The sequence below is a fragment of the Cervus canadensis genome, chromosome 8 (assembly GCF_019320065.1).
Source record: "Cervus canadensis isolate Bull #8, Minnesota chromosome 8, ASM1932006v1, whole genome shotgun sequence".
Taxonomy (NCBI): domain Eukaryota; kingdom Metazoa; phylum Chordata; class Mammalia; order Artiodactyla; family Cervidae; genus Cervus; species Cervus canadensis.
Window position 1 is genome coordinate 57,027,706 of NC_057393.1, and position 27,476 is coordinate 57,055,181.

Sequence of the window (27,476 nt, forward strand, 5' to 3'; positions counted from 1 at the left end):
CAAAGATATTCTATGAAGGAAACTCATTCATTAAAGGAAATCTATAAAGGACACTACTTACTCAACTGCAGAACTTAGTGCCAAAAAATGAATTTCATCCTAACCATTACATTTAAGTTAGCTATAAAACTGAGGAAACCTTTCAGAATTTACAAATACAATAAGGCCCCAAATATAAGCCCTGCCTTACAACCTACAATTTCCTCCGGCCCAGGGACACTTTTGTCTTACTGATGTGGCAAGTGAATATTTCAGACCTCAGGGACCATGGCTGTGGAAGGGACTATGAATGTGGAAGGATGCCTCTAGCTCATTCAAAGATGTGTGTAGTGTGCAACAGAGATTTGAGAAAGAGGAAGAGTTGGATAGGCATCTGGGCCTTGTATTTCTCTGAGCTTTGTAAACTCTGAGCTCAGTAGGAGCTGAGATCACCAGAAAGGAATGGAACTGAGCCAGATCATGTTAGCATCCCAAAGAAATGTCTGTACAGAAAGAAGTCCAAATGTTAGGGCTCTATTTTTCAGTGAATCAATATAGAAAATTATATTCTTCAGTGCTTTTTATTCATATTTTATAAACAAGGGAATTAACTTCTTTGTTATCCATGACCCTATTTATCAGTGCCAAGGGAAAGTATGTTCCAGAAAAAAAGATATCTTTCACACCATCTGTATCTTATTATCTGTCACTGGGAAATGATGTAACCTAGTACAATTGCTTGGGTTTTCTTAGTTTCAGGACAATAAGAGAAGCTAGATCACTTTGGGTACCTGATATCACATCTATGTTTTTGTCCATTAAAGGAGTTTAGGGATAATTCGTAAAGGATCATTATACCTCATATTTTGTTTGGAAACTATTTCCAGCCCTTTGTGGAAGGATGCAGATATCTTTAAGTATAAAGATGTGTGTTTCTTCACATGTTTATTTCCTACTAGCTTCCCTTTCCCTGTAACTTCAGCTATTCTCACATCTGCCCACAGCCTGCCTGTGTTTAACATCGTGGAGCTTTCTGGCCATCAGACACATGTCCAGGGGGGTCCAGCTGGCTTTATGTTGGAAACTCCTATATGCTTGCAGAGCCTTGGCCCCCACAGATGTCTGATTATGCCACCATGTTGCCTTTAGAATGGTCCATTTGTACAATGGGGAGACACAGATGGATTATGGATCCCAGGCTACCCTAGGTTTTGCAGGTTGGCCAAAAAGTTCATTTGGGTTTTTTGTACCATCTTAAGGAAAAACTCGAGTGAATGTTTTGGCCAATCCAATATTTTCCATTTGGGACCCAGGTCTGTACACCATCCTTGGAATTCAGATATGGAGGCAGCCATTGTCACTGAAATTTCAGTAAAAATTCTGGTACCCAAAAGATCTGGTTTCCTATACATGGGAGATGGTCTCTAGAGAGACTAAGCCAGTTATGAAGAGCTGGGGGTTGAAGATACAAAAACCTGTAGGATAGCCAAGCATCCTGGACCAGGTGAAAACCCGTAGAATGGACCATGTACCTCCTTCAGAGAAGAGAAGCTCACATCCTCTAAAGTGTCCATAGTGCAGCTAGGCATTTTTAAAGACTCAGTGCGTAGACTGGGCATTATCCTTGGTAATCCAAATAAAAAATGGCCAAGTTCATTCCAGGCATAAGGCAATGGCTAGCCACCACTGCCTTACCCCCTGAAACTCATGAAAGCATCCTTTGGCTGGTAGGAGAAGGGCTTGGAGAGACTCAAAAGAGTTGAGAACACAGATGCCTGTATTTAATCAATTGCTCCGTACACATGCCCAAAATACACAGCAGTTGATTCTAAAACTAAGCAAAGGAATTATCATTTATTGAACACTTACTATGAGCCCCAATCAGGCTGATCCTTAAGCCTATGGCTGGCCATAGCACCACAGCCTCACCATCTGCCCTATCTGTTTGCGTGGTCCCAGAGCCTAGGGCCAGCTCTCCAGCTTCCTCATTTTGTCAAAGTTCGTCTCCCACAAGCTTAGGTATGTATGTCTCCGGAGCAACTCTGCCTTGAATTTCAAAGCATATATCCAATGACCTGAATGACATCTCCACGTGGATAGCTGACAGGCATCTCAAAATTAACACATCCAAAATTGAGCCCCTGATATCTACTACTTCCCCAAAGTAGCTCTTCCTGTGGTCTTCCCCATTTCATCTTCCAATTGCTCAAGCCCCAATGCTTGGTCTTATCCTTAAGCACTTTCTCTTATATACATATAAGCCACCCACAACTGACTTGTCAACAAATCCCACCAGAAGTACCTTCAATCACATCCAAACAGGTCCAAAATCTGAGCATTTCACACCATCTTTACTGCCACCCACCCCAATCCAAGCCATCTGTTTTTAAATTTTATTTATTTTAATTGGAGGCTAATTACTTTACAATATCATAGCGGTTGTGCCACACATTGACATGAATTAGCCATGGGTGTACATGTGTTCCCCATCCTGAACCCCCCTCCCACCTCCCTCCCCATCCCATCCCTCAGGGTCATCCCAGTGCACCAGCCCTGAGCACCCTGTCTCATGCATCCAACCTGGACTGGCGATCTGTTTCACATATGATAATATACATGTTTCAATGCTATTCTCTCAAATTGTCCCACCCTCGCCTTCTCCCACAGAGTCCAAAAGACTGTTCTATACATCTTTGTCTCTTTTGCTGTCTCTCATATAGGGTTATCATTACCATCTTTCTAAATTCCATATATATGTGTTAGTATACTGTATTGGTATTTTTCTTTCTGGCTTACTTCACTCTGTATAATAGGCTCCAGTTTCATCCACCTCATTAGAACTGATTCAAATGTATTCTTTTTAATGGCTGAGTAATATTCCATGGTGTATATGTACCACAGCTTTCTTATCCATTCATCTGCTGATGGACATCTAGGTTGCTTCCATGTCCTGGCTATTATAAACAGTGCTGCGATGAACATTGGGGTGCACATGTCTCTTTCAATTCTGGTTTCCTCAGTGTGTATGCCTCAGTATGCCTCAGTAATGTTTTCTGGGTCATATGGCAGTTCTATTTCCAGTTTTTTAAGGAGTCTCCACACTGTTCTCCATAGCGGCTGTACTAGTTTGCATTCCCACCAACAGTGTAAGAGGGTTCCCTTTTCTCCACACCCTCTCCAGCATGTATTGTTTGTAGACTTTTGGATAGCAGCCATTCTGACCGGCATGAGATGGTGCCTCATTGTGGTTTTGATTAGAATTTCTCTGATAATGAGTGATGTTGAGCATCTTTTCATGTGTTTGTTAGCCATCTGTATGTCTTCTTTGGAGAAAAGTTTGTTTAGTTCTTTGGCCCATATTTTGATTAGGTCATTTATTTTTCTGGAATTGAGCTGCAGAGCTGCTTGTATATTTTGGAGATTAATTCTTTGTCAGTTGCTTCATTTGCTATTATTTTCTCCCATTCTGAAGGCTGTCTTTTCACCTTGCTTATAGTTTCCTTTGTTGTGCAGAAGCTTTTAAGTTTAATTAGGTACCATTTGTTTATTTTTGTTTTTATTTCCATTACTCTGGGAGATGGGTCATAGAGGATCCTGCTGTGATTTATGTTGGAGAGTGTTTTGCCTATATTTTCCTCTAGGACTTTTATAGTTTCTGACCTTGCATTTAGATCTTTAATCTATTTTGAGTTTATTTTTGTGTATGGCATCACCATCTCTTATCTGTGTTACTACAAGAGTTTCCTAACCAATCTTTCAGCTTCTGCCTTTGACCTACTGTGTTCTGTTCTCAACACAACAGACAAAATAAGTCTCTGAAAATATAAGTTAGGTCACAAGATCCCTCCAATGCTTCCCATTTACTCAGAGTAAAAGCTGATGCCGTTAGGTGAGCCCCCAAGGCTTACATGAGCTGTGCTAGCTCTCTCATCTCTGTTCCCACTGGCTCTCTGCACCCCAACCACTGTGGCCCCAGCCAAGCCCACTTCACCACCTTTGAGGTCCTTGTTCTGCCCTTCCTTTGGCCTACAATGTTTTCTTCAGTTATCTGAATAACTTGTCTCCCCACTTCGTTCAAGTCTTAATTCAAATATTCTTTCTTGAAGAGGGCTTTCCCTATCCTCCTAAGATTTCAAACCCTCCTGTGCTTTCAAAACCAACTAGTTTTTATACATATCATTCTCTAACATGCTTTACATTTCACTCATTTTGCTTTTTTTCTCATAAGAATGCAAACACAATAAACAGGGAAATTTTGAGTATTTTCCATGTTCCTCTGTCAAGCAACAAGCACCAGACAAAACCAGCCATGGATACATAACTGTGAATGACTCGATGGCACCCGTTCCATAGTCATTATAAATATTCTGAACACAACTCCCCTTGGCCTGAGGCCTACACAATCCTAGAGAAAACCAGCAACCACCATCCTTTTCCTATTCCCCTTCCTGACTGAAATAAAAGCACCTACTGATCCAGCACTGGCTTCCAGAGAACGTGGTACTTGTAAACGGGGGCCTGGGGAAGGGGCTGTAAGCATTTAAAGATGCTCCATACCGTAGATTCACAAACTAGTGTCTGATTCGCACATCACCATACATGTATTTATTTACCTTCTGAGATTTCAGAGTCTCGGATAGAAAGCACAGACCTGGGACTGCTCACACCCCAACATGCAGCCCTGACACCAAGGTTGGGCCTAGGTCGACACTTCTATGGGCAACCTGCCCACACCCACCACAGGCGGAGGGCAGCTTCCTGCCATTTTGGTTTGAACAAGCCACAGAGCACCTGGGACTTCAAGTCCCTGGAAGTTTAACTGCAGAAGGAACTACAGGAGGACGCAGCTTATATGGGGAAGGGAGGGTGAAAAATTAAGTGGCAGGCAGATTGACGTGCTCTCTGCATGCTTTCTTGGTAGGAGGATCAGGAAAATAAAGAAAATCAGAGCAAGGCTAACACCTTGCCCTGAGCACATGGCTGGCCCCCTCCCTGGACCTGTTACCTTAGACTGAGTGTGTCCTCCGTGAAGCCTTTTCCTTTCAAGCTGGGTTGGAAAGAGCAGAAGCTAGACAAAAAGGGAAAGGATTATTCTATCAGCAGAGTCAGGACCCTTCCACCACCAGGAAAACATTTTCGGAAGCAGGCTAGAGATCAGGTTCATTCTTGCCCTTCCAGTGAACCCCACCTGTCCCCAGATCTGGGTGTACCTGTGAGACACCCCATTAGCACCCTCTGCCAATAGATGTTCTGGCCTAAATAACAGCAATGATAACAAAAAAACAATAGCTGCAATCAAAATTACAAGTTTTAGAGACCTCCTCTGGGCTGGGCACAGGCATTTCCATTGCCGATCTCAGCCACCACTGCAGTACTCCAGGGGCAGGTGCCATCTTGCTTTAATGCTCCTTGAACAAGGGTGGGGTATGGTTGGTACCATTCACTGCCTGAGCTATGGATGTAGAAGACTTCTAGCTCAACTGTGAAAAGCTTTGTGTAGCACATAGAAATCATAAGGGAACATGAACGTGAGGTTCAGCGTTGCCTGTCTACTTCTTCAGTTTGGTTTAAAATGGAACTTGAAGACATTTTAGGAGGCGATATAACAGCAGTCCTTGGAAGAGCCTCAAAGGGAGAATCACAGTCAATGGAGATGTGCCCAGAGCTGGCTCAGATGGCCTTTCTGCAAAAGTTGTTTTCTCCACTCTGGTCCTGCCCTTGGGACCCAGCAGCTGGTCCCAAGGGCAGCTGATAGGCCAGGGCCAGCAGGAAGGTAAGGCTAGAATCTCTGAGCACAAAATCACCCAGAACATGCAGGCCAGGGATGTTAAATCTCACCTCAGGACTTTTAGCCCCAGGTGAAGCTGAATATGACCACTCTTCTATTAACCCAGCTTCTGCGTCATCTGTTCACGGCTAGGAACCTACCTTTTAACACCTTCTGGATTCTTTGCATACTCACATATCTCTAACTTTAATAATATAAATATAAAATTTAAGATTTAGCTTAAATTTCTTAGATTGATTAATCTTTTTGGAGAACGTAAAGTTAAACAAAGACAGTATGCTTCTCTCTTTAAGAAAAAAAGATGTTCCGTGCAGAAGTGGGAAATCAGTTGTTAGGAATTCTTTCCAGTGAAATATGAAGTCAGAGCAACTAAAATTGGCAACTGGGATCAACAAAAATGATTAAGCCAAAAAAAAAATTACTTGGAAAATTAAAAAATAAAGCCAGAAAATTCTGGAAGACTGATTAAATATGTTGTGTCTGCACATTTTTTCCCTTCCTTCAGTTTTTACTGTCCCAAATTACTTCAGTTCATGAAATAGAGCCTGTTTCCCAGGATTGAGAGAAGGAGCTTTTATGGTTTTCTCTTTACTCTGTTTCATAACTCAAGAGTTCTGCGGGTAAGTTCTTTCTCGAGTCTAACCTAAATCCTGCTCACTGTGGGTGGAGAACAATCTCCTGAGAACAGAGCTGTTCTGCTGCTGTTGGTTCATGATCAGTTTCCTTGGCGGAGGATTTTCAAATTCTTACCTTTTGAAGACTTTACTTCGATCACTGTTGTGGAAGACAAGAAACTTGGAATATCCATTTTGGAAAAAGATCTCCAGGGCAATGTCCTATAAAGAGAAACCCCTTTTACTTACTGCTCCGAAGTTTCCTAGGATGGATGGAGACCTCCCTCCCCCACCCCCTGCCCTGCGCTCCTGCTCCATGGAGCCATGGTTGTTGGCCATCTGGGCCTCTATGTCAGGTGTGGAAGGATTTCAGTCTAAAATGGACGCAGAGACATGAAAGGGCAAATCTCAGGCATGTGTGCTCTGGAAAACAGAACTTCAGAACTGAGAGATTCAGTTCCCATAGATGCTTAATTGGCGGAGGATGAAGACTTACCTACGAAGTAATGAACATCCACCAAGAATCTCTCCCGTTCACAAACCAATGAACTTACTGCTTGGACTCTGAGTGGACACACCCACCTTGTTCTCTTTGCCAGTAGATACAGCCGACCTCAAACCCTCAACCCATTAGCCTATAGCTCACAAAAGCCTGCCTTTCCTCAGTGGTTATTCCTCTCTTATTCCTGAATCAACTCAATTTCTGGTAAATTCAAGCTTGCCTCAGTTACCTCCTTATTTAGGTTGACAAAGGCAACCCTTCCTAGTTAGTCCTTCCAACCTCCCACAAGGGATATGAAGACTTTGGTAACAGTGATGAATTGGAGTCTTCACAGAGTAAGTAGGAGGGCAGGAGACCTCAGAGTTCCTTTGACTGAAGAAGGAAACAAGAGCCCAACTCACAGGAAAAGTGAGGAGGGGACAAAAGGAGGAAAGTGCCCAATGATATCTTCAGACACTTCTACTCCTGAGTCAAGGGTTTCACTTCCTGAACCGAAGGATCATCTTACCAGAAACACTAGGGGAGCTGGTTGAATGAGTGGATGCAAGCCTTAGTCTGGGCAGCATCCTATGCTGACCTGCAGACTTGAGGCACAGGACCTTTGCCAAAACCACTTTGTTGAGCCATTTTGATGTGGCCACACTGACATAGCAATCTCTCTTCAAGGGTATTTTGTTAACACCTAAATGAACCTGCCTGCCTTCCTTTTTCCTTTCTTAGACTTGGAATAGTGATAGAGTGAGCCCACATATAGGATGAAGCTCAGGGATGAGGTCGGGTCAGGGAGAGAATACTCAGTACTTGAGGAAGGGCATGGGAGAAGTGAGGTCTGAGCATGGAGGGAGAGATGGGGAGGGTGAGGGTCGGACTCAGAGATGGGGTGCTGCATCCAGCAACGGTCAGGTCCTGCTCCTTCCTGGCTGGAAGCGGGTTCTCAAAGTCCAGTTCATTAGACTTCTGAGCAGAGGGAAAGTATCTGTAATGATAATGTAGCACCCTTCTCCTCTGCAGATGTACATAAGAGCCTCAGATTTTTTTCCTACATATAGAAGTATAAATAATGTGCAAAGAGATGATGAACATAGAATCTATGGAGCCCATGACTTGCCCCAGCAACCTCGAGTGCCCAGGCTCTGACTTCCTTCTGGGAGAATCCAGGGCTGGGCAAATGGGGGCCTTGCACATGAAGCTCTCCCAGCCCCACTTAGACATGCTCACACACCCTCCCACTTCTGGCTTCCACCACTGTCAGGCTAACCAACCATCTGGAAACAATCTCCTTTGGGGAGAAAGACACTCACTTACTGATACTTAGTTGCTACTATGTATAACATGTAAATAGACATACAATCACTAAAAAAAATAATTTTTGAGTACTTGCTATGTGCTCAAAATGTGCTAAGTGCTATATTATGTAATAGTGGAAAAGACAAGGGGTGGTGGTCTGTTCACTGGGGAGAAATGGAAGCCCAGAGGTGCCTGGCTGTGCAGAGCCAGGCTCAGGACTGGACCCATGCTGGCCCTGGTCAGAACCATCAGCAAAGGGCCTCCTCCACCCACCCCTTTCTGGTTCACTCTCTGAGAAGGCCACTGAGGGCTGGCAAAATGGGAACCAACGCTTTGTGGGCAAAAGCAGCAGAGAAGGAAGGAGAGGGAAAGAGCCAGTCAGAGCCAGCAGCTTGCCAGATCCTTGTCTGTGGGGCAACTGATCCTCCCTAGAATGAGCCCCTCTGAAAGGCTCCCTTGAGCTTTAGCTCCAGAGAATAATAATAATATAAATAACAATGAGGCCTCCAGCAGGAGGGTCACAGGACAAAGAAAGGTACACTTATTCTGTTCCAGAGGGCCAAGCACTCTCTTGTTGGCCTATGCAGAATAGAGACCCTACAGGGAGAATGGGTGAAGGGGTCTGGGCCCTGCCCCTCTCACAGGGGTGGGCCCTCATCTCTTCCTCTGCCAGGTTGGGAGGCCCTTGGGCACAGTTGCAGCTTTGCTATTGCAGAGGTTGGACTGCTGAGGGCAAGATGTGTTTGAGGCCAGTGGGAACCCCAGAGCTCTTCCCCCTTTTGCCCCTGAGGTGATGCTTCTAAACCAGGTGGTGTGCCTCTAAGGTAGGAGATGAGAAGTGTTTGGTTGTGACTCACTGACAACAGAACCCTGCCTCTGGAAGGAGTCTGCTCGTTTAGCAGCCAGATGAGCCCTTGAATACGCCAGACAAGGTTCTGGGATCCTGGTCGGAGCGGACAATCAGGAGATCTCTAAATCACCTGGCACAGGAAATGACGGAGCTTGACGGTAGAGGAAGATTTGAGGAGGGCAGAGGGGAGAGGCAGTAGCCTGAGGAGGTGTCCCCGCGGTCTGAACAGGGCAGACTGGCACTCAGCTCTCAGTCACCAGCTCTGCCATCAGGCAGTGGAGCTGCCCCGTCCTGTATTCCTGAGTCTCCGAGGCAGCTCTGGGGCATGTCAAGGGGAAAATAAAGCTCTTTGCTTTTTTGGGCTGGATCCTAAGTGACATGGTAAGAGAGAGAAGGGCCCAGTGGCCAAATGGCAGGGACTGGGGAGAGGGTGAAGTAGAGGGCAGAACTCTGTCCCAGCCAGGGGACCAGCCCAACAGAAGCCAGGGGTATTCACAGGTGTCCCAAAGGGCCCTGGGCTGTGCATGGGTGAAGGGGTCAAGGAGGTGTGCCCCTCCCACTCAGATGGGGCCTCGATGGCATCTGAACCACCATCAGGTCTTAGGGTTAGGGTTAGGGAAGGGAGGGTCCTTCCTCCGGGCCCCTCCCAGGTCTCACCTGCAGGAGGAAGCGTGCCTGTCGGAGCTCCCTGAGATCACCGTAGCTGTGGCGCTGGCACGAGTAATGGTCAGAGGACCTGTCTTTGCTGCACATGTTGAAGATGAATGGGTCGCTAATGCTGGAAAGAAATCAATGCGTGCAGTGAGAGGGTGTCCAGTGAGGGCTTGCTCACCTGCCTGAACTGGAGTTTCTGGGACACATCGGGGGATGTGCCAGCACCCACTTACCTGATAAACCCTGACTGTGTCAGCCCTGAGCTGAGGGGTAATCTGGGACACTGGCTTTACCAGAGGAGGGGACACAAGGCAAAGGGGTCACCTTCAGGAAAGACAGTGACACAGGGTGCAGACGTAAGTGTGAGAAGGCTCTCTGGGTATCGGGGTCAGAAATGGGTTGGTGATGCAGTGGGGAAAAAGTCAAAGAGATGTGTAGTTAGGTATGGACAAATTTCAAGTTCCCGAAACATGAGGCAGAAAGATGAAGAGCCTCTACTAAACAGTCCCTGTTCAACACGGTCTCAGACAACATGGTCATAGTGTAACTTTTAATATGATATTCTTAACTAGGGAAATCACAGGACACTAAATGATAATCATGATGTTGATTGACTGGGTCTTTGGTAATGGAAGTGGATTTCAGATTAAAACATACTTTGATTTGTCCCACATTTGTATGGGACAAATCCAATTACCAGTTTATACCTGGAATTTACACCCAAATCATCTGCTAGATCACAAACTCTTTACCAGACTCAGCCCTCATCCGACTGAGCTGTGTATCTGTGGAGTCTACCCCAGTGCTGGTATAAGACAGACTTTCAATAAGTATTTGCTGAATGAAATTAAACAGAGAGCTGATGCCTTAAAGCTGCTGACTAAAAGCACTAATCATAAAAAGCCAGTTGGATGGTTTGGATTCCCACCAAATGAGTCAAACGCTACACCTTGTGAGCTTGGCCGTATGGGTTGAATTGGGTCCCCCAGAAGATGCAGGTTGACGTCCTAATCCCCAGTACCTCAGAATGTAACTTTACTTAGAAATAGGTGAATAACAGAGGTAATAAAAGTGAGGTCATGAAGATAGTTCCCAATCCAATAAGACTAGTATCCCCCAGTAAAAGGGAAACTTAGACATGGAGACAGACACACACAGGGAGAAGATGGCCATGTGACTGGAGTGATGTGTCTACAAGCCTTGGACCATCAGGGATGGCCAGGAAACACTAGCAGCTTGAAGAGGCAAGGAAGGATCCTCCCTAAAGCAATAGAGGGAGCATGGCCCTGCTGTCACCTTGATTTCAGACTTCTAGCTTCCAGAATTGAGGGATCATAAATTTTTAAGAAGCCACCCAGTTTTTGATACTGTGTACAACAGCCCCAGAAAACTAGTTACATGGAAAACACAGTTACCCTATTCAGCCAAGAAGGAATCTTCCTCAAAGCAAAATATAACCTTCTAGAAAGGGTCTTGCTTTCTGAGGAAAGTTACAAAGTACCTGGGTCCAATAACTGCTGGAGGATTGGCAGTGTTCTTGAGTTTTATTTGGGATGTTTTCATGGTACACCAGGGAGTCTCTTTCAAGGTCTAAGGCTCAACTATACTCAAATTGATGGCAGTCTTTTAGAGAAACATTTCAGAGTTGACTTCGCTTTATTTTTAACTGGCTTATTTATATATCTTCCTTAGTCTTCATGGTCAAAATAAGACTTAATCTCCATTGATCTCACATGATCTAATGGCCCATCTCTGAGAACCACATCTCCACAAGTGCCAGCATTTTCTTCAGGCAGTAAACAAGGGCTCAGAGAGAAAACACTGTCTGGTTTAACAAACACTTCTTTGAGGTATGGTGACTAAAATTACCTATGCAATTCTAAGGTAGTTAAACATTCTCACTACTCTCCTACTTGCATTCTAGAAAAGGACATTTTGAGACTTGAGTACATCCAACCTAACAACTGGGTGTCAATTGAAAGTGCAGATATAGTCAATTGGATGATGATTACATGCACCTCATAAATACAATTTACCTAATCAATAAGATCTTATCCAACACTAACCAGAGGTGGGGAGTGAAGCAATGGACTATGCGAGTCATTTCATGGGCACTCCATGCATATGGGTGGAGTGGAAAGCTTTCATCAGCTCTCAGAAAGGCGAGTCTGCAGACCCATTGTCCATATTGATCAGTATCAATAAAACATGAGCAATAAAATGAGATGAGTGTGCCAAGTATTAATTATATGCCTGCCTTGAAAAAGCATAGAAGATTCACTGCAATCAGTGAACATTTGGTATGGATAAAAGACGGAAGTTAGCAGATAGAAGAAGGCCAAGCATTTTAAAGCAAACCTAAATCAAAGGAGGGTGGGCTGACATCTATCCTTCCACATTCCTTAAATTCTTTCTTCTTCACATAGGTTGGAAATAAGATGACACCTGGGAGTTAAAATTCTTGCTTATTGGCATGTGAGACTCTTGTTCCTCTGTCAATAGTCTTAAATAGTGGTTCTCAAAATGTGGTCCCAGACCAGTAGCATGAGCATTAGCTGTGAATTTGGTAAAACCTTAGGCCCTAACCCCGATCTATCAACTTAGAAACTGGGATGATGGTGGGTCCTAGAAGTCTATTTTATCAAGTCCTCCAGGTGAGTCAATATAATTTAGCTTGAGAGCCACTGGGCTAAGAGGTTATCTTGTCATCACTTGAGCTTTGGCTAACTAGAAAAGAAATTGGCATCTAAATTTCTTCACAAATAATGAAAACATACAACTGACAATAACTAGCAAAAGTGCAAACACAGTCAATTTGGTTTTGAATGGCAATACTTCATAAACAGTAGAGAATTATTCAATAAGAGCTGCTGATTGAACCCAAATACACCAACTATCAATACATTTGATCCTAGAGAACTTCAGAATTTCCTGCCAAAGATCTCTGGTATTAGTTGGTATAAAAATGACTTCAAATGTCTACCCAAATATCACTCATCCTTCAAGACCCAAATCTTAGCTCACTTCTCCAAGTAGCTGTCCCTCACCATACCAGCCACGTATCATCCCTCCAAGTGTGAATGAACCCTGAAGAGTCCTCGCATAACATGTATTTTGTCCCTTGATGATAGTGTGCTCCAAACTCTTTCCATAAGAACCTGTATATGCTGCTGATTATATTATGGGCCTTGCAGGGATAAAGAGGCAGTGCCTGATGTCTTGCATAAGGATCAACAAGCAAGAAGTTGTTGACTCAGTTATGCATATATATAAATACATTATTTTTCAGCAGTATTTAACACAAAATTGTAAATCAACTATACTCCAATTAAAAAAAAAAGTTGTTGAATAAGTACACTGATGGGACTGGATTCTATTATCCAAATAACCTAAAGAGCGATCCCTTTTGTCCTGTGGTGCATTTCATAGCAGGAGAGCCTGAGGAGCTGCTATATGGTTAACTGCTCCAGATTTTAGTTTTGGGGGATCCTAGTCATGGATGCCGATGCCTTAAGGTTCTTCTCTTTTACCTCATAGCTCAGTTTCCGGCCCAAACCTGAGCCCATAGAAAGAACAAGGTGGGAGGCATAGGCGTGGGGTGGCTGAGAAGGCAGCTTGGGGTCAGGGCAGAATCTGCCAGGATTGGAGGGGCACTCACTTGGATAAGCAGTGGCGGGTGCAGTAGACATCACCCACGGGAGACAGCGTGAAGTTCTCGCAGACGTAGAAGTGCTGCTGGCCGAAGAGCAGGAGCCCTTCGCAGACCAGGTGGCCCTGCACGATGACCAGGGAGTACTTCTGCGTCACCTGCAGGGAGAGAGTGCCAGAGTCAGGCCATGCATGCGGGAAACACGCCCAGCTTCTTAAGGAGGACAGGTGGGCAGTGTCTGGTCGCCCACTGAGCACTGGGAAGTGAGAGTAGCACCCTGTAAATGACAGAGCTGCTGCCCCCCAGCTGCACTGCCCTGCACAGTCTAAGTGGGACTTCTACACCCAACACCCTGTTTCATTATTTCACTTACCCAAGGCCACCGTATCGCACTAAGGCATGTGGATGAGTATTCATTGCTATTTTGAACATGTTGACATTTTTCCTCTCACTTTAAGCTCCTCTACAACCATGCAAAACACTTCTCAGTAAACAATGAGGAAAGTTTTTGAGGTCTGAGGCATCACTCAGTTACAGACGTGAAGAAATTTGTCAAGAAAACAGCTGGAAAGTGACTAGGACAGGGCCGGAACCAGGTCTGCCTAGAACCACAAGTGCAAGACTGGTACGACTGTCTGCAAAGGCCAAGGCTGCTCCAAGGTGTGTGCAGAGGAGGCACCAGCTGTGCCCAGATCCCTTCTTTCTGGCTCAAGCACATTCTCTCAGCAGCTGGAGATGCTGGCAGTTTCCCAGAATCCCCTCAGCTAAAGAGAGTACCTGTCACGGGTCATGTCCCCGTCTCAGTGGTCATCTGTCCCCAACAACGGGTCGGCACAGAGGCAGACGGACTGGGCCCTTTGCCTCCATTCACTGTGAGCTCCCGTGGCCTCAGCCGAGGTCTGGCTGAGACTGCAGTGAGGGTGCACATCCTGTACCCCATCTAGCAACCCACACTCCCAATAAACGTGACGCGTGCACCTCTGGCTCAGTGTTGGCTTTCTGGGGAGACTGACCTGGGATGATGTCTTGGTATGAACCAGAGTCCCACATTAAGTAAGGACTAGTTGGGTCCTTACATAGAATGAATCTCTGAAGGAATGAGTGGGAGAATACATGAATTCTCGGTGACAGGAGCTCAAAGGAACCAGAGTAAGATCAAGGCCAACATTTTCTCAGGATAATTCTGTGCTAATTTCAGCTATACAAAAGAAGAACTGACTTTAAAAAAAAACAACAATAACCTACTATATAACCATTGGGCTTCCCTGGTGGCTCAGATGGTAAAGAATCTGCCTGCAATGAAGGAGACCCATGTTCGATCCCTGGGTCAGGAAGATGTCCTGGAGAAAAGAATGGCTACCTTGTTCAGTATTCTTGACTGAAGAATCCTATGGACAGAGGAGCCTGGCGGGCTACAGTCCAGAGGGTCGCAAAGAGTTGGACATGACTGAGTGACTAACACTTTCACATAAACATTGTAAACCATTTACAAATAATCCTTACAACTGGGAAAGAAAAATTTTACTAGTCTAATTTAGAGATGAAAAAGAAAGAGGATGCACCAAAGATGGGTAAATGGACGAGCCTGGGGTTAAAGCTAAGCTCCCTGCTCACCTTTGGGAGCAATGATGGGGCAGCAGAGGTGAAACCTGGAGAGAAGCCCTGCACACCAGTGCTCACACCCTACTTCAAATGGGATTTAGCCAAAGTGAAGGACAAACAAGATAAGCAAGAACCCTACCCTCGTGGGACTTAAAATCCAGTGGGGAAAGACACATCCACCAATACATTATCAAAAACTGTGATATGCATTGAAAGAAGAAAAAGAAAAACAGGTTGATAATGATATAAGGCAGAGAGAAACTTGGAGGGGACACTATCTCAGACAAACTCTGAGACCTGAAGGATGGAAATGAGCAGTCATGGCAAGGCTGGAAGAAGAAATTTCATGGAATAGGAATATCTATCTCAGAGCATAGAGGCAAGAAAGGCAGATCTGGGGAGCAGAAGAGAGGTCAGTGTGGCTGGTGAAGCTGGAAAGCATGCTCAAATCCTGAGGGCCTTAGGTGTCTTCATTTTCCTTGGAAGGCCCCCATGTACTCATAAAAATAAAATCTGTCTGCACTTCTCCTGTCAATCTGTCTTCTGCCAACTCAATGCTGTAGCCTAAATAGAGACTCTAAGGGGATAGAGGAAAAATTTTGTCTCTCCTGCAGTATAATCTTCCAAACAGATTCTGTGCCTACATAGTTTGTTTTATACATATTATCTTTTTTTTTTTTTACACAAATAGCATATTCATACAGCTACTGATCTGCATCTAGTTGTCTTCCTTAATAGGCCATCTAGGAGCCCTTTCCAAATCACTTCTTACAGAGTTGTCTCACTTTTATTAAAAGATACAGACCATTAGTTTGCATGGATGTGCTACAACCTTCTATTGATTTGTTTTCAAATGTTTTAACATTATAAGTGATGCTGTAGTGACGATCCTTGTGCATAGGTCACTTTGAACACATATGTAAATCTGGAGTAAATCTTGTAAATTCCTAGAAGTAGAACTGCAGGTCAAGGACGTGGACATTTTATATTCTGATCTAGTGCCAGACTGCCCTCCTGCAAGGTGACGCTAATTCACACTCCCACCAGCATTGGTGGAGGGTGTTTACGCTTCCTACGCCAAGCTGTTGAAGCTTCTTCTCTTACGCCTTTGTACGGAGGAGACTTCATCCTCAAGTTCACATGGTCGGATGTGGGGCCAGAGTACACAGGCCTGGGTACTTCCCTGGCCTCTCCTGTCCCTGTGATGCCCCACCCTTGCCCAGACTCTGTGGTGCCAACAGCAGGGGCTGCAGCATGTTCTCATGATCTCCTGGTGTTTTCCTTTGGGTGAGAATTAAGTAATAACCAGAATAAACCAAACCACAAGAGGAATGTCTGGTGAGAGCTGGGTCAATAGCTTAAAAATGGATTCTGCTAGAAAAGGATAACATTCTAAAAACTGGAAAATGAGCCCAAGTGAACTATTCCCTGCTCTTCCATTTAAATAAACCCTAAGAGGGCTCCATCACCAAGTTCACTTGTGATGAAGAAATCCCTCCTGCCATGATTCTATCAATCACTTTAAAAAGAGTGGGACTTCAGCTCCATAAGTAGAACATTTTTAAGTTTGGCTAAGGGACATATTTTCACTCCTAATGGGTAGATAAGTAAGCACACAGCCACACCTGGCCCAGGTATGATAAGGAACAGGTTGTCTGGAGGTCCAAAACCGCCAGAGTTAAAGTTAGAAGGGAACAATGTGCTGGGACATTCTGTGGAAGCCCATGCCAGCACATTCTCCTAGAGGCAGGCCTCAGCCTGATGTCTGCAAAAGGGGAAGTTCAGCTGGAGGCTCTCTCAAGATTTCTTCCAGCACTATTAGTCTACAACTTAGTGCAACACCTTAATTTTACAGGTAGAAAATGTAGGATTCAGCACTATCACATGAGGTACCCAGTAACAGAGCTAACGTGTACATTCTCTCATTGTTGCTGTTGTTTAGTCGCTCAGTCCTGTCTGACTCTTTGCGACCCCATGGACTGTAGCCTGTAAGGCTCCTCTGTCCATGGGATTTTCCAAGCAAGTATACTGGAGTGGGCTGCCATTCACTTCTCCAGGGGATCTTGACTCAGGGATCGAACCAGCGACTCCTGCACTGCAGGCAGATTCTTTACCACTGAGCCACCTGGGAAGCCCACATTCTGTCACACTTGTCTGCAAAATCTACTGCAAAGAAAGCTTCAGCTCTGTTCACAGGTGTCACACTTTTCATACATCTGCTCACCGAGACCTTGTTAACAATAAATTCCGCTACACTGGTGTCTGGAATAAGAGTATTCTCTCTCTCTTTTTTTTTTTTTAAAAACAGAAAGCACAGATTGCTGAGAAAAAGTTAAGTATCAAAAAGGAAAGAGGCTATTCAACTCCATTTACATTGACTACCTATGAACTCAGAAATCTACTTTTTCTACATGGATGATTTTTAGATGAAGCGCTCTGTCACACTAGTAGTCAAAGAAATGTATATTAAAACAATAAGGAGACACTATTTTTTATATGTCAACTTGGCAAATCTGAGAAGAAATATAACGCAAAGATCTGTTGATGGCAACTCTTCTTTTCAGATGGAGACAAGGAGCTGGGATGACCCCTGTCTGCCTGCATCTGCCATTTCCACAAGCGAGCCTGCAAACAACCAAACCTTCGGCCTTTCTCTGCTGGCTCTGAAGAGACCAAATGGAAAAGGATGGAAACTGAAAAGGATTACAAGTTCTGAAGTCTGTTCAAAGCGCAGTGCATGGCACTAAGTGCATTTACTGAGGATCCACGCATCAGTGGTTAAAGATGAAACGTGTTTCTAGCTAGGGCAGCTCTGGATATTGTAAAACCCAGACCCATGAATCTCAGCATTTATTTGAAAAGCTTAGGTAGGAGAGTCGCCTGGGCAGCTTGTTAAAGTTCATATTCCCAGGTTACATCCCAGTTGTTCTGATTCAGCAGGTACAGAGTGGGTCCTGGAATCTGCATTTGAATAGGTAGGCCAGATGATTCTGATGCAGATGACCTGAAGACCACTCTTAGAAACTGAGCCAGGGACACCAGCCAGGCTACAAAAGCTGAGGTCCCGTCTTAAGCAAACCTATGGCTACCACTCACTTATTTGCTCATACTTTCATTTAATAGCGATGTGTTAGATGTTTTAGCCTGTGCCCCCATGCAAACACAAGGGGAGATAAAGCACATGTTTGTGGTGCTTGTGGTTTGACAGGAAAGAGAGGAGAATATCAACTATCCTCGAAGAGCATGGTGTTGGAGGGAAGCACACATACTTTGGGGGCACAGAGGAGAGTGCCTGGCCCAGACAGAGCCCCGAGAGGGAGTAGAGGCGACATCAGAGCAGTGAGTCTCGAGGTGGTGACCCCAAGGCTGTGGTTATGAGTTAAGAAGATTAAAAACAGAGGAGAAAATTTCCAAGGCACAAAGGCTTGAGAGAGTGGGACATGTTTGGAGAATATAAGCAATTCTGTATAATTAGAGTAAAAAGGCAGGTGTGTGTGCATGCACACTTGCACACTCATGTAAGGGTGAGAGAAGCAAGTCCAGGGGAGCACAGGGCCAGCTCAGAAGGGCACGAAGTGTGCCAAAGAGAGCCTCAGAAGGTTTTCAGTAGGGACCACATGTGTAGCTCTGCATTCTAGAAGGTCAGTCATGGTGACCCACCTTGGGGGAAAGATTCTACATGAGAGGTTTAACACACTTCTTCACTTTCTACAAATGACTTCAGCTAAAAATACCTACGAAGAGCTTGGTGCTGCTCTCTGCTGTTCAACACAAAAAGATCTCCCTTTAAGCTGATTTCGCGTCTAACAAAGTCATGCTAATATTTTACATTGAGTCTGTATGAAAAAATAAATGTTTAGTTTTTCATGTAATTAATTACATATTACATGCATTAAATAATTAATTCATGTAATTAATTAATTTTCATGAAATTAATTGATTTCATGTAATTTTCAAGCAACAGTAAAAAACAACTCTCATGGGAGTTCTGACTCTGGACTGGGTCTGGAAGCACATTTTTTAAGTGGATACACTTTTGCAAGCAGCTCTGTGGAGGAGGTGCAAGGGACGCAGCAGCTGACACAAGCCCACGGTTAACATGCATTAAATAAACCACTCCTCGTGTCAAATGGAGCTGTTTGCAGAGAAATGTGTTTGTGGTTCTGGGAATCATTAATCAATGGCGCAAAAGTGGCATAGAATAATTACTGTCCCAGGTATCGCTGGAGGCGATCAGAGCTCTCACATAGAAATGAATTAAGCTGCTGCCATTCTGAGCTCTGGTCTGCTGGCTTCCCCTAGAGGCCTCTGTAGGGACAAGCCATCCAGAAGTGTGTGAGGAGATGTGCCCTGCAGTCTCCTGGGCTGGGTCTTGCAAAGGCCCTAAAAGCAAGTGCTTCTGAGATGGCAGGGGAGAAGGGGCAGGACTCGCCGTGAGGCTGCCTGCCCACTTTCTGTGACGGCCACTGAAGGCAGGTGTTCTGGTTTTTCTGAGTGTAGGCGCACACCTGCCACATATACCCTGCGTGGGTGTCCTTTCACTTAGAAAGCACACGAGACCCACAAGGTCTTATGGAGACATCTGAATTAGGAGAATTCTCAACAATGCTGATATTGTCTCAGCAATGCTGAATTAGAATTACAACAATAGTTGCTACAAAATATCTCAACACAAGCAGAAAATATTAGTCTGAGGAAATGAAGAAAATAACCATCTATACACACACACACACACACACACACACACACACACACACACCCCTGCTGTGGGCACACTTCCTGTATCTTTGCTTGAACTGTTTCATGGTCCGTGTGTGTGTGTGTGTGTGTGCGCGCATGCACGTGCATGCACACGCTCAGTCATGTCCAACTCTTTGCCACCCCATGGGCTGTGTAGCCCACCAGGCTCCTCTGTCCATGTCATTTTCCAGGCAAGAATACTGGAGTGGGTTGCCATTTCCTTCTCCAGAGGTCTTCCCAACACAGAGATCAAACTTGCGTTTCTTGAATCTCCTGCATTGGCAGGCAGATTCTTTACCATCTGTACCATGGTTCTAGAGTCAGTGCAACAATTCTCCCTTCCTCGACGGGGCAAGTGCTGAGCTGGGACAGATTGAAAGAATCCAGGCCTGAGTGGATCTCTTTCCTGCTGAGATGATGAAGGATGGAACAGAGGGTCAGAGTAGAACCCAGGAGAAACCTGACCTGCTGGGCGGAGGCCCATCTGGGGTTTGACGCCGTCCATAGACGAGCACTTCCTCGTTTGCACTGACAGGCCCTTCCCCACTTCCTCAAGGTCATCGCTTGGTGTTCAGCGTTAATACCCCATTTTCCCCTTTTTCTTGGCCTGAAAGAACAAATCCTAAGATACTATTAAAGAAAGAGCCATGGTCACAGTAATAATAGCAGGTACAAGCCATCGAGAGCTGCTCCGTGCCTGGCACAGAGTCTAGGGTGAGGACATGCAATATAAGTGGTGGAGGTGGAACTGGGGCCAGACCCCTGCCCACTCTGCCTAAAGGGAGCCTGTCCCCACGGGGCCCTCGCTTGTCTCCTAGAACTTCTCCAGGGAGCGGCTGTATCTGGTGGTTTGGTCCACAGACCCTGCAGGAATTCAGCTGAATCAGAAAACAGTCTCTTCCACAATTAACCATAAAGCCAGAGGGAATGAGCACAACTCAACAAAATGGATCAAAACAACTCGTGCAAAGAACAAATGTCTTGATAATATTCAGAAACAACTTGCTTGCAGCTGCTCAGCACCTCATTTCTGGGAGCTGACGCTCCTTTGGCCCCCACACCCGGGGTGGTCCCTCTCCACAGACAAAGGGACACCAAGCACTATGTGGAAACAGGACGGTTCCTGCCTCAGCCCCTGTTGGGCTTCACAAGCTCCTGTCTGCACAGCCTGGAGTCATGAGCCACATGAAGCATTCTGACAGTTTCCTGCTATGTGACATGGAGACCCAGAAAGACTGAAGTTTAAGTACAGGCAGGGGAGGACAGGAGAACAGCATCTTGCTAGTCCTGGCCTGCCTCTCAGAGGCTGGGGGCTTCAGGCTCTGGCTTCCCCAACAAGACCCCTGAGTGAAGTGCTACAGCGTGAGACAATTAGCAAAAATACTGAAGGCAAGTACCCGCTGCACAGGCCAGGCTGGTATTAGCACTGACCGTGACTATAAACTTCAGACCTTGCCCTCAGCCCAGCCCAGTCAGGGCTGCAGATACCTGGCCAGTCTTGGCAAGCACCTGGGGGTCATGCTATCTGCAGAAGCTCTTCTTGGACAGTAAGAACATGGATTAGGTGAGATATGGATCTTCAGTGGTACCAAATATGGCAGGCAGTGTTTACGGACAAAGATGTTCCCCAAGAGCCTCGTCCCTGGTTATCCCATCAAACACTAACCCAGGTGCTACTTGAAGGGCTGGAAATGATTCCTCATTTCAGATGAAATTAAGACTGCAAATCAGTAGACCCTAAAATATTGAGATTACCCTAGATTATCTGGTGGGTCCAATTCCCATGAGACCTTAGCAGCTGAAGAGGAAGGTGGAAGAGTTGGTGGGAGAGAATCAATGGAGGAGGGAGGTAGAGGGGAGACGAAGGAGAGGGAAGATGAGGCAGAAGGGGGTTGGAGAGATGTGCAGGGTGAGAAGGCCACTGCAGCTGGCTTTTAAGATGCAGGAAGGGGGCCACAAGGCAGGGATGTAGGAAACCTCCAGCAGCTGGTTAACCCCTGGTTAACAGCCAGCAAGAAATAGGGACCTCAGTCCTACAGAATTGTAGAACTGGATTCTGCCAACACCTGAATGAGCTCAGAAATGCATTCATTCCCAGAGTCTCTAGAGAGACCCGCAGTCCTGCCAACACCTCAGTTTCAGCCCCTGTGAGACTCTTAGGCAGAAAACCAGCTGAGCTATGGTGTGCTCAGAGTTTTGAGATAATAAAGGTGTATTGTTTTAAGTCACCAAGTTTTTGGTAATTTGTTATGGCAGCAGTAGGAAATTAATATACCAAATAAAAACAAAGCATTGCCATTGCTCTCTTCTTATCAAAACAATATAAAGAATTACATGTCAATATGGAGACAATATATAATTCCCTATTTCCTTACTCTATCAGGGAAGTAGGGAGGGATGGCTAGGGCTCAATAATCTGTGTAATATTCATCCTTCATATCAAGATTTCTCACCTTGGCACTATGGGCAATTGGGGCTGAATAATTAGTCTCTTCTCTCCTGAGCACTGGAGGATGTGAAGCAGCATCCTTAGCCTCTGCCTACCTGACGCCACTAGCAACCCATCCCCACCAAGTCATGTCGACTAAATGTGTCTCCTGACATTGGCAGTGGCCCCTGGGAGCAAAGCTGCCCCATGCTCAGAATTCACATGATCCTTTAAGAGCACAAAGCAAAGAAAGGCTTTTAAAGTAAAAAAGTGTGATCTCTTAGCTGTTTTCAATTGACTGGGCAGTTACTAAACATCCATTTACCTATATGAACATATTAACAGATGATGTGTTCAAACTGTCATCGGCTGTTAGTACTCGGCAACTAGATATTATGAATATGTATACACACATATAAACATATATATGTTACATATATATGTTTTAATATCCATTTTTTAAACTTCAACATAGTAGACTAACACTACTTCCATAGTCAAAATAAAAGGAATGTAAATATAATAAATCTTTGGGGCTTCCCAGTGGCGTTAGTGGTAAAGAACCCATCTACCAGTGCAGGAGATGTAAGAGATGTGGGTTTGATCCCTGGGTGGGGAAGATCCCCTGCAGGAGGGCATGGCAACCTACTCTAGTACTCTTGCCTGGATAATTCCATGGACAGAGGAGCCTGGTGGGCTACAGTCCATGGGTCACGAAGAGTCAGATGCAACTGAAGCGACTTAGCACACACGCACTCATAATAAATCTTCATTCGTCAGTGTTTACTGACTGGCTTCTCTAGGCATGCCCCTAGTTGGGCACCTCAGGAAAAAGTGAGGGTCCCTCCATTTATGAGCATCAGTACAGTGAGAGAGAGACAGGTGAAGTGGTGAAGGTTAGCCTGTATGCCAAGGGCAAAGGTAGGAGGAGATAGGTAGGAAGGGGACACAGGGCAAAGGTAGGAAGGGGACACAGGGAATGAAGGAGAGACAGCTCTCTAGGTCTCAGATTGGGGACAGGTCAAGATGGGCTTCGGTGAGTCAGTTGCCAGTAGTCTAGCATGCAGAACACTGCAGGTAGATGAACCAGCATGAGCAAGGCACGGTGGCAAGATATGATGGGGGCTTGCAAATGTGCTCTCTGGCTGAAGGCTGCGGGTTAAGCACATATCAGGACCTTGTTCTTCCAGGACTGTGTTGATTGAACTGTTACCCAGATCTGAAAGCGACTAAGCAATGTGGTAGAAGCTCTGCAGTCATCCCTTTGGCCAATGCACTTCAAGCCAGTCCTTTTACCCAATGCCCAGAAGGAGCAAATCCCCATCTGACACCCTCCAGGGGTCTCTACCAGGAACCTGCCCCTGGAAAGGACAGGCTTCAGTTCAGTTTCTGCTCCTTGCTGAAACGCATCACAGACTCTCTGAGCTTGTCACCTGTGCCTGGAAATCCAGGCTGCTTACTCAGTGGCCTGTAGCTCAGGCTCCTGTAGCCTGTGGCCAGGCTAGCCCTCAGCTCTCATGCATTCACCTCTGTGTAGACCCTGCATGACTTTCTGGCCCTGCCCTGCCCACTCCTCTGCTTTGCTGGGGCCTCTTCTTCACTTACATGCATAGAAACCCAGACAGAAGTGTTGATAGATGAGATAGACGGCCTTTGAAAAGGGAAGAGAACTGGTCTTTAATAAGCCACCTCACATGAGCTGGGCTTGCACTAGTCACTTTGCTTCCATTATTCCATTTAAGCCTTATGAGAATTTTGTGAAATGGTTGCTATGGCTGCGATATTAAAGATGAGAGTAACTGAGGCTCACGAAGATGAAGTAACAGGCAATTTACTTAGTATGTGGCCACGTTGGGATTTCAGTTCAGTTCTGTTTTACTTTAAGACAAGTGCTTCATCTTCCATACTTACTTAGATTTGTGTAAGAGAGATCACCTCTGTGCCTATACTTCAGGGAGACCCCCTAACCCTCCTTCAGGCACACCCAGAGGTCATGCACACCAAGAGCCTGGGATCCCACAACCCAGCCCCAGGCATTCCCAACCATGGGTTTCCCTGCTAACTGCCCAGCCTGCCTCCTGGCTGTGCACACTACGCATGGGCCCACCCTTTCCGGGGCTCACGGTGCCATGAGTATGCTTCCTCTAGGCTTGACTGGTGGCCAAGGGGAGCTGATTTCAGGGTGCGAAGTGTGGGGACAGCTGGGACAAATGGGTCAGTGTCCAAACACATCCACCAAGGCCCCTTTTGAAGGTGTGGGATGAACCTTTAGAGTGGTCAGGCTGTGAGCAGGGGACCAAGACGCTGAACCATAAGAAGGTCAAAAATTCTAAGTTGAAATTGGCCTCCCAGGTTATTATAAAGGTCAATGTAGGCCATTAGAATATATTTCATTTAACAGATTAACAACATGATTTACATCTAAACATTTTGATGCAAGATGTATGGGCATTCACATACTTGCTCTGGGCCCATAAATTTAGGAGTATGCTGGGTTTTTTTTGCTCCTTCACTTCTTTATGGTGAATAGAGATATCACCTCTCATGTGAGTGCAAAAAGTTGAGTTCTCTCAGGTCTGATAATCTTTAAAGAGTAATCGTGACAGGCTGTGTTACCTTTTCATGATCAAGAAGCTCTTGTAAGATGACTTGTCTTTCCAGACATAGTTCTAAGAAATCTTCAGAGTGCAGGCTTTCACGCAAGGCGGGGAAGAAGGTCAGCTGGGTGCAGTCCACCACCTCGTCTCTCTCGCTCTCAACTTCCTTCAGTGTCAGCTCATCTGCAACAGCGAAAAGGGGACATGTGTTTTGGGCATGGGCCATCTTGCATCATGAGGGAAGTGTGCAGCCTAGGTCCGAGGCCCCGGGAGGAACTGCAAAGTCTCAGAGCAGCCATAAACGGTGTGGATTCCAGGGTGTCCCTCACTGTTTCTGAAAGTGGACATACCCCTCTGACCTCATTGTGAGGTGAACATGTCTGCAGGTTGATGCACTCCAGAAACTGCATCTAAGCCCAGTTGCTCTCCGGTCTCCAGTGACCACAGGGCGACATTTAAAAATTCACCTTCATTAATCAGTAAAGCAGTTCCCTAGAGGGTCACCAGGATTTGCTTTTTCTCAACTTCACTCTGTTCACTCTTTTTAAAAAGTGACCTTTGCCCTCCTAATCATGGAAACTATCTTCTTATTGTAAAAAAGAAAAAATTTGGAAAACTCATGAAGTTGGGAGAAATTCAAAAATTGTGAAAAATTAAACAAATATTGCCCACGCACCCAGAGAGAGTGCAAATAACAATAGCTTCCATTTAGTGAGCACTTTCTCCGTGCTGGATCCTTGAATGACATTTTCCCTCTACTCCTACCTAGGTTGTAGATTCCATTCCATCCTCACTTGACAAATGAAGATACTGACAGAGGCTAATTACTTGACTCAAAGTCATATGGCTACTAACGTCTGAGGCAGGATCTGAACTAAGTCCCTCGCTACAGTCCCTTTCATCTTTAGGCTGTTTGCCCTCACTGGCCATACTTTGGTGTACTACATATCGTTTCTGTACACATATATATATGTGCAGAAATACACATGTGTTCATGCTGTTGTGTCTGTCTCTTTGCAATCCCATGGATTGTAGCCCGCCAGGCTCCTTTGTCTATGGGATTTTTCAGGCAAGAATACTGAGGTCGGTTGCCATTTCCTCCTCCAGGGGATTTTCCTGACCCAGGGATCAAACCCTTGTCTCATGCATCTCCTCATTGGCAGGCTGATTCTTTACCACCGAGTTACCTGGAAAGCCCCATGTATATGTATGCACACATATAATTTTGACATGATGAGAATTATATTGAATTTATAGCTTTTCTTTTCTAAATTTTGCTCAAAAAAAGTTATGCCATGAATACGTTCCCATTCCATTAAAAGTTCTTAGAAAGCAACCTAAGTGGCTGTGTAATAATCTATTGTGTGACTTCCATAAACACTCAACCTATTTCCTATTCTTTTAGAGATACAACCATTATCTATTTCGGTATTACCAAAATCTACAGTGCTGCAATCAGTGTGTGTACATACAGACTTATTTCCTGAGGATGCACTCCTGGACATGTGCATTTGGGTACCAACTAAGCATAGACCTATGTATATCTCTAGATCTTGTTCCTCCATCCTGTCCCGGGTGTCCACCGGCCTAGAGCAGCACATTGCACATGGCAGCCAGGTCAAGGGGGCTTCTGGTCATTCTCTTGGTGCCAGGATGCTTATCTCTTTGAACTCCTCCCCACCTGGGTATCTCACATCTGGATGAGTGAAAGTGACTGCTGCTCACAGCAACAGTCATCACAGGCTTTCCTCAGGCAAAGAAAGCACTGTGCCGACATGGGCACCCCCGAAGGCACGGTGGAGATCACAGCCCTTTCTTTTCCCCTTCCTGAGTTCCCTGCTGGGAATTGGGGGTCCATGCTGGAAACACAGAGAAGGCCTGGGGTCCTAGGCGACCAGGGGAGTCTTATGTATGGTGAATGAGGGGACTCAGCAGCCTGTGGCCCTCGTCCTCATAGAACCAGCCCTTGCTTTCTGCCACTGCATCTTCTGTAGCGACCCAGTCTCCTTTTGAGAAGGAGAGCAGGCAGACAGTCCCTCTAACCTTAGGGTTATGGCATTTGGGCTGAAAAGAAGAGAAACCAGAAAATGGGTATTACAGTGTCATCCCAAGTCCTGTGCTGCAGTGGGACCCCCAAATCAACACAGGATCAGGTCTCAAGATTCTTATTTCTGGGCTTTGTTGCTGCAGACTGGCAAGATAGCAAGCTCCACACAAAATCCGTGGCTAAGGCACTGCATGAGACGAATTTAATTAGCTCTAGGAAGTTGTCACTTGGTTAAGGAGACGACATTAGCTGCAGCCTAGGACACAGTGAAACTCACAGACAGGGAGTGTTTGAAACAAAAGGCACATCCTTGGTAGAAACACAAAAACTGAAATACAGTGCACGTGTCTGAGTGTGTATTTGGTATGTATTTGGATGTGTTTGGGCCTTCCCTGGTAGCTCAGCTGGTAAAGAATCTGCCTGCAGTGCAGGAGACCTGGGTTCTATCCCTGGGTTGGGAAGATCCCTTGGAGAAGGGAAGGCTACCCACTCCAGTATTCTGGCCTAGAAGATGCCATCACAAAAGTTGGACATGACTGAGCAACTTTCACTTTCACTTGGAGGTGTATGGGGCAAAATGATCTCTGAAAATAAGCTAGATTATCAACATATCAATTCAACCAAGTTCCTCCACGAGTATTAGATAAAAAGTAAACCTAAGGAATTCAAAGTACATTTTCAAACTGGAGAGATAATAATGACCACTATATCTGTCATCTTTATAATCAGAGAATTCAGT

At 45.4% G+C, this 27,476-nt stretch overlaps 1 protein-coding gene across 1 annotated transcript in view; it reads right to left on the reverse strand.

The window, feature by feature from the left end:
• Nucleotides 1–27,476, reverse strand: part of WDFY4 (WDFY family member 4) — a 251,632-nt gene that overhangs the window by 60,362 nt on the left and 163,794 nt on the right. The window contains 5 exon segments of the mRNA XM_043476353.1: nucleotides 4,985–5,047; nucleotides 6,518–6,603; nucleotides 9,678–9,798; nucleotides 13,333–13,481; nucleotides 24,710–24,873. Of these exon segments, the coding sequence (XP_043332288.1) occupies nucleotides 4,985–5,047; nucleotides 6,518–6,603; nucleotides 9,678–9,798; nucleotides 13,333–13,481; nucleotides 24,710–24,873 (583 nt within the window).